The sequence below is a fragment of the Phaseolus vulgaris genome, chromosome 4 (assembly GCF_051622355.1).
Source record: "Phaseolus vulgaris cultivar YP4 chromosome 4, ASM5162235v1, whole genome shotgun sequence".
Taxonomy (NCBI): domain Eukaryota; kingdom Viridiplantae; phylum Streptophyta; class Magnoliopsida; order Fabales; family Fabaceae; genus Phaseolus; species Phaseolus vulgaris.
The window spans coordinates 7,518,641-7,525,689 of NC_143501.1; the positions used below are offsets into that span (position 1 = coordinate 7,518,641).

The 7,049-nt window shown below is 28.5% G+C and overlaps 1 protein-coding gene across 1 annotated transcript; it reads right to left on the reverse strand.

Moving 5' to 3' along the window:
• Positions 1 to 1,042: 1,042 nt before the first annotated feature.
• On the reverse strand, positions 1,043 to 3,977 carry LOC137837078 (protein trichome birefringence-like 19). Its single transcript, XM_068645934.2, has 2 exons — positions 2,804 to 3,977; positions 1,043 to 1,922 (listed from the first exon to the last, which is right to left on the reverse strand). The coding sequence occupies exons 1-2, from the start codon at positions 3,266 to 3,268 to the stop codon at positions 1,134 to 1,136; spliced, it is 1,254 nt and encodes a 417-aa protein (XP_068502035.2). The 5' UTR covers positions 3,269 to 3,977; the 3' UTR covers positions 1,043 to 1,133.
• Between the last annotated feature and the right edge of the window lie 3,072 nt (positions 3,978 to 7,049).

A 7,049-nucleotide genomic window follows, 5' to 3' on the forward strand; every position in this document is an offset into this window, starting at 1 on the left:
TTTTTTATTTCAGAAAATAGGAAATATAAAATATGTATTTTTCAAAATACATGTTTTATATTCTGAACTATATATTCTTAAATATATATTTTTTTTTCTGAATTGTATTTTGCAATGTACAATGTTAATAGATTTTAGAATGCATTTTCAGATTTGAAAACACATTTTTGATTGTACATTCCTAAATATATTAATACATTTCTAATTATGCATTCTAAAATATCTATTTATCTAAAAATACATTCCATAATATACGACATGAATTTGTTTTTCTAAAGTAAAATTGTTAATAAATTAGTAAAATTTGTAGTGTGGAATGTATAATCTAAAATAAAAAATTTAGAAAAATAAAATGAAAATTTTAAATTTTATGTGGATGCAACTTCAAACTGTCGATGTGGGTGCAGCTTCAAACATGGGGTGCAGAATACAATAGTCTAAATTCAAGCCTATATAGGTTGGGCCATGCATTCCTAGATCTATCACAAATAACATTTAGAAACTAATTAATGAAGTATATGTTAAGAGAGAGTGTTTTTTTTTTTATCTATTTTGAAAATTCATTTAATAAATGAAAACCTTTTTTTAAATGAAAAATGACTTTTTTCATAAGATAAAAGAAAAGGTGACCAAGTGTTAAACTACCTAGAAGATATTATGCATGTCTTCAGATTTTTTTTTTGTATAAATGTTTTTAAAAATAAAAAAATAGCTTTTTTCATAAAATAAAACTAGATTATGTTGTGTTAAAAATTAAGATTTTGGAGAAATTATAACCATTATTATTACTATTATTATTATTATTAATATTAGTTTTAATTTTTCAACAAGTTATTTATCATAATTCGTATATAAAATCAGGTAACACATAATTTTATCTACCAACCGATTAAATTACTATAACATATCCTTAAAAAAAATTCCTCTACAACTTGTCAAAATTAGAAAACGTTTATGTAAAAATACACATTCCACAAAAAAAATCAAATTTTAAAGGTGAATATGATCTTAAATAGTTTTCAATCTTGTTGAAGATAAACAATAATATCCAAAGTATGATTTTTATTTTTCACATAATTAAGAAAAAAATGAAATGTTACAATAATGACATATTTATAAATCTAATTATAAATTTATCTATGAAGCATATTTGTACTTATAGATCTTACATTTTCCATTTTCAACATTTGTAGTAGAAAATCACTCCATGTGTCAATAGGACCTGGTAAGCACCAATGAACACAATCATTATATAGTGTCATATTCTCATTAGGCCAATACCCATATTTATTAGGGTGACCATCTGGTCTCAATAACATTGCTTGTGTGGTGTCAAGTAACATCAACTTCAACCCTTTCTTTCTTCCTTCTTTCATGGCAACTTTGAATTCCTCTAATTGAATCTTATGTAACTCTAAATCATAGCCCTCTAACTTTGTTTCATTACTCCTAAATGGCTTAGTTCTTACACACTTTCCACCCTTATTCCACAACCCATTTTCAAAATGAGATGGTGAAAATGTTCTAAGGAATGTAGTACCCTTAAAGTTTTCTAAACTAAGGATGGATCTAAATGTGGTTCTAAAAACCTTTCTATAGCCATAGTACAAGTTTGAGTGAGTCATATTTGCTAGGTCACAATATTGGCATCCAACAACTTTTTGTTTCTCATAGAACACAATGGGTCCCAAAAACCATTGTCCTCCATTGATGATAACATGGTCAAAGTCTTTAATTTGAGTTGTCCATGTTTCATCAAGCTCATCAATGTAAACATTGAAGAGGGCACTATTTGAATCCATCTTTTTAGCCCTAACTAGATGGGGTGTCCAATAATTAGCCATAGTGAAGTTGTAACTTGAGTACTTCCATCTCTTGAAGGAAAAGTCATTCATGTGGGAAACATCAATGGGCCTCTCCACCTACAAAGATAGAAAGATAGAAAGACAATGACTTGAAATTTAGTAAAGACAACAAGGAAAAACATTTGCAAACACAAACACAAGTTTGTGAGAAGATTAGAATGTTTGTTGAATTTTTTAGCTCAAACAAATACAAGTGGTACTTTTTATTTCAGCTGATAAAAGAAAGGATTTTTTTTTTCAATTTTTGAATGGATTTAAAAACTCTTGTGATAGTCAAAATACATTAAAAAAAAAATCAATGCTGTGATTTGAAGGAACTAAAGCTTGTTTGTTCAATGCTTGAGAGGGATTTTTATTTTCGCGAAAAGGATGAAAGAGATAAGAGGATTACTCATAATATGTTTGGAAAACAAAATCTATAAGAACTTATGGAAGAGAAAAATAATAAAAGAAAAGATGAACTTCTTTTATATAAGTTAAAATTAGTTCATATGCAAGTTATACAAAAAATCATTTTTAATCACATTCTTATTATTTTAAAAAAATCGTATTTCGCAATGTGATTAAAAATGATTTTTTAAATAAAAATTAAAAGAGTTTTAAATTAATTAAAAAATAATTTTTTTTATAAATATTGCCAAAACATAAAGTATTCCAACAATTAGTGACCATTTCAATTTTAGAGGAGTTAAATATATGTATAAGCTAATCTAACAAGTTGCAGTGAAATTATATTTTCTGAGTCATCTTTCAGCTTTTGATGATCTTATCTGCTACACTATATCTTACTGAAGTATACACAAGAATGAACACATGTTTCAAGAAGTTTAGAGACATAGATGTAAATTCAGATGCAGGGCTTGCTATATAATCAAATACCATAAGTGGATCCAGAGTTTTAGAATCTGAAATTTTGAAAAAGTAGGAGAGACACTAACCCTTGATAGAAGGCAAATCATTGACTGCATGTGATTTCTGGCTATGGAATCTCCAACAAAAGCCATAGATTTTCCCCTCATAATTTCTAGGAACTGAAAGGGGTTGAACATGGGGAGTTCACACTCATTTGGCTTCCACCTCCACTTCATGAACTCAGAATCAGGTCTCCCATGTTTCATGCAGTTTTGGTGCTCATGAATAGCCCAACAGGTTGTGTTTGTATAGTATGGTGCCTCAGGATTTGGCACCCATTCCCCACTGAAAATGTCACACTTCTTCACAGATGCTGAGGGCAAGCTTTCTGGCTCCTTCAAATCACCAAATGCAGTGGATGGAAGCTTATATCTGTTGATCTTCAACAGTGCTGTGGTGACAGTAAATATAAGTAAGATTATGCATGTTAGTATACATATTTTTGACACTGTTTGTTTGGGGTTAGTGTTCTCAATATGCAGGAACTTCATGGAAAAAGAGAAAAAGAAGAGTAAGAGATAAAGGAAGCTAATGTAGGGGAATCAGCTTTTGCAAATATATTGTGTGTAAAACATAAACTCTCTCTGATTTGTTTTGGCTTCTTAACTCATTTTTTGCTTGAGATTCTCTACTTTTTAGCCTCATCATTAAACATAAACTGTATCTAATATTTTACCATTATTGAAATAACATTATATTTTTGATTCATTGAGATCAAAGGTAGATTGTGAATTTGAACTTTTTTGTATTTAAAAAGTAATATATTAACCTCTAACCTTTAGCAAATATAGATAAAATCATCTCTAAAAACAAATGGTTCATGAGCTTTCTTCATCACACTTTGATGTACGTACTGGTCCATGTGTTTGCTTCATCATACTTCATGTACGTACAAAATCAATGGACCATCCTAACATTTTTTGACAGCTAAGAACTGATAAATTAAAGATGATGTAAAACTAAAGGAGAAAAGAGAATGCTGCTTTGGTGGCCCATTATGATGAGGAGTTTTGTTCTTGTGATAAGGTACTTCATGTGAGGAATCCCTCTTCAAGAAAAGCTGTCACATCGTTTTATTTGTGCTGTTCAATCTGCAGACAGAAGATATATCTTGGGATATATGTTTCATGCATGTGAACTTCTGATAAAGCAGAATGAATTTAATCATATAAACCTTATCTCATTCTTTAACCTCATTATTTCGAATCAAAGCCTTTGCTTAATTGCTTCTATATATATAATAAAAGTTTTGTTGTTAATCAATCATAAATTATTATTATTGATATACTTTTTATAATATTTATTTTAAAAAAATCAACAAACTTAGTATATGTAATCATATTCGATCAAACGATAGTATAAAATCACTTTATAATAGAACATATATGAATTATTTTCTATTTAGTGATATAACTTTATTAAAACAATAGAAAGCAAGAGAGAAAGAAAGATAAAAAAATATAAGAAGGAATATTGTTTTTATTTTTTATATTAAAATAATAAATAGGGTCTAAATATATAGAGATATTGCATTCATTCTAGGTTTAATTTAAAAGAGAATGTAAAGAGTCAATAAAAATTAAAATAAGAAAAGACAAAATAAATGTTAGACACATGTACATATATAAAGAACTAAGAATTAGAAAAGACAAAATTGATATTAGTTTCATTCTTAAATATTGATGAGATCGAACTTGGAACAAATACTCTTGACAAATTCAAGACTTAAGATTTTTTTTATAAATTTCAATCAGTTGTCTAGTGGTAGAAATAAGAAGCAATTAGATAAGACCCTTCTTTAATTTTTTCTAATAATATCTCAATTTTATGTGTTTCATACGCTCGTGAAATACTGTATTTATATATTTCTATTGAAAAAATTTCATATTATAAAAGAGACGATCGGTCAAAATGATGAAAAAGATAATTTAGTCATTAAAATTTATAGGAAATCTTTAATATTATTATTTGTTTATTCGATTTTCAACATAGGAGACAATTTTCAATGTACACACTAAAAACAATAGCTAATTGTGTTGAATCTCACGCGCCCAACTTTTTAAGTTTTAGTGGAGTTTTCAACTATATATATATATATATATTTCCAAGATCTACCAAATGTGTCATTGATAAGTCACCTTCTTATGCCTTAGCTTTGATAAAAATATTCTATTCGGATTGAAATTCTCAAATGTGCATAGCTTTGAGGAAAAAAAACATATTAATGTATTCTTTTTCTTGTTGGCACTGATAGATAAACCAGTCGCTTTCAAATTGGGCTAAGTTACACAATGTATTTTAATTTGTACAGTTGTTTTTCAAAGGAGAATCGTTTGTCCAATTTTGATCAGTGTGAATATAAAATTGTAAAGCACATGAAATTATTATGTCACAACACTAGCAAAAACAAAATGCTTTTGGCCTTACCTTGTATTACATATTATATAACAGATAACTAATGCTACACCACCTAACTTTGTATGGATTACATTGAACGACGTAATATATCCAAATCACTTCAAACTTGCATTTTAATAACATGCCCCTCTTGAAAAAAAAAAAAAAAATCATAAAAAAATAAATAATATATATATATATATATATATATATATATATATATATAAAGTTTCCCTAGTGCAAGATGTAAAAAAAAAATTATTGTTTTTTAAATGCGTTTTTACCTCAAAATATTGTGGCATTTTGAAATTAAGTTCATTTAAGAATGCGGCTATTTGTTGTAGTCATATTCGTAAATGAAACGCTTTGATTTAAGAATGTGACTATATGTAATAGCCGCATTCTTAAATCAAAGCGCTTGATTTACGAATGCGGTTTTTTCTATAGCCGCATTTTTAAATCAAAACGTTTGATTTAAGAATGCAGCTATTTGTATTCTTAAATCATTTTTTACCCTAACTCTGAAGCGCGTCACTTACGCTTTCATACTTTCTTCCTCTTCTTTTGCTTCTTTCGTTGTTCATGTGCGCTCTTTGGTTCCTCTCTTCTTCTGCGAGTTGCATTCTTTTGTTTTCGTGCCATTGTAAGTTCGTTTGAGCTCTATTTCTTTTTCTTGTTTTTGTGTCATTGTTAAGTTCGTTTGTTTCTATTTCTTTTTTGTTTTCTCGCATTGGCCGAAGTATTGTTTCATTGCTCCCTCGCTTCATCGCTGTTGTCGCTTTTGCTGCTATTGTCGCTTCCGTGCCACTCTCAACGTTGCCTTCACACACAAGGTTGGTGTTTTAAATTTTTTTGATTTTTTTTAATGTTTTATGAATTTTTTATTTTTATTTATTATAATTTGTAATTTTTAAAATTTATATTATTTAATATTTATTATAATTTGTATTTATTATTAATTTATATTATGTTAGTTGTTAGTTTAGAATAGAATTATCGTGTTGGTATTGAGTCTGAGGGTGTTCAACCCTCGACAATAGATATTGTTAAAATTGAAGGTCTTAAACAAGAGGAGGGTGAATTGTTTTCCAACGTTTTTCGAATGTTTTGAAGGTATGGAGAAAGTCAAAGAAGAATCACAACCAAAGGAATCAAAGAGCACAAGATATAAAACAATTTTAGTTGAGTTCCAGAAATTCAACCGATTGTATCTGCGATTCAACCGATTGTTTTTATAAGTAAAGTGTAAAAACAACTAAAAACATATACACAAGAGTTAAGAGAGAGAGAGAATCACACAAACATTTTATATTGGTTCACTCTTATACCAAAAGCTACATCCAGTTCCCAAAAACCTCTGTGTATCCACTAAGTAATAAAAAACTAGATTACAAACACACAACCACCAAAGAAGTGATCTTGATCCCCTCAAGAATACACACTTCCCTTGGCACACCACAAATTAGAACACTCTTTGACTCTGTGAACACCAGTTCTTACAGAATTACAGATGAAGAAAGAAATAGGATTGATCACACCTGGTACAAATCAAATCAAAGTACATAGTAAGTCCTACTTCACTCTTAGAGAAATATCCAAAGCCTTAAGCAATCTTGGAGAAAAACTTGATTTCAAAAACTAATCTTGTAACCTTAATGCTAGGAGCGTATAACAAAACATTTATACTCTAATTAGCAGTTGAAAACATTGATAGTAAATTTCAAATCAGTTTCAAATCATTTAAAGCAGATTTAACAAACTTAACAGAATTATGTTAAGACAGTTAAAAAAACAGTTGGTTGTTTTTTCGAAATAACCGATTGAATTAGTTTGACATCAAAGTGAACCAAATTCAAATATGCCAAAACTAGTTTC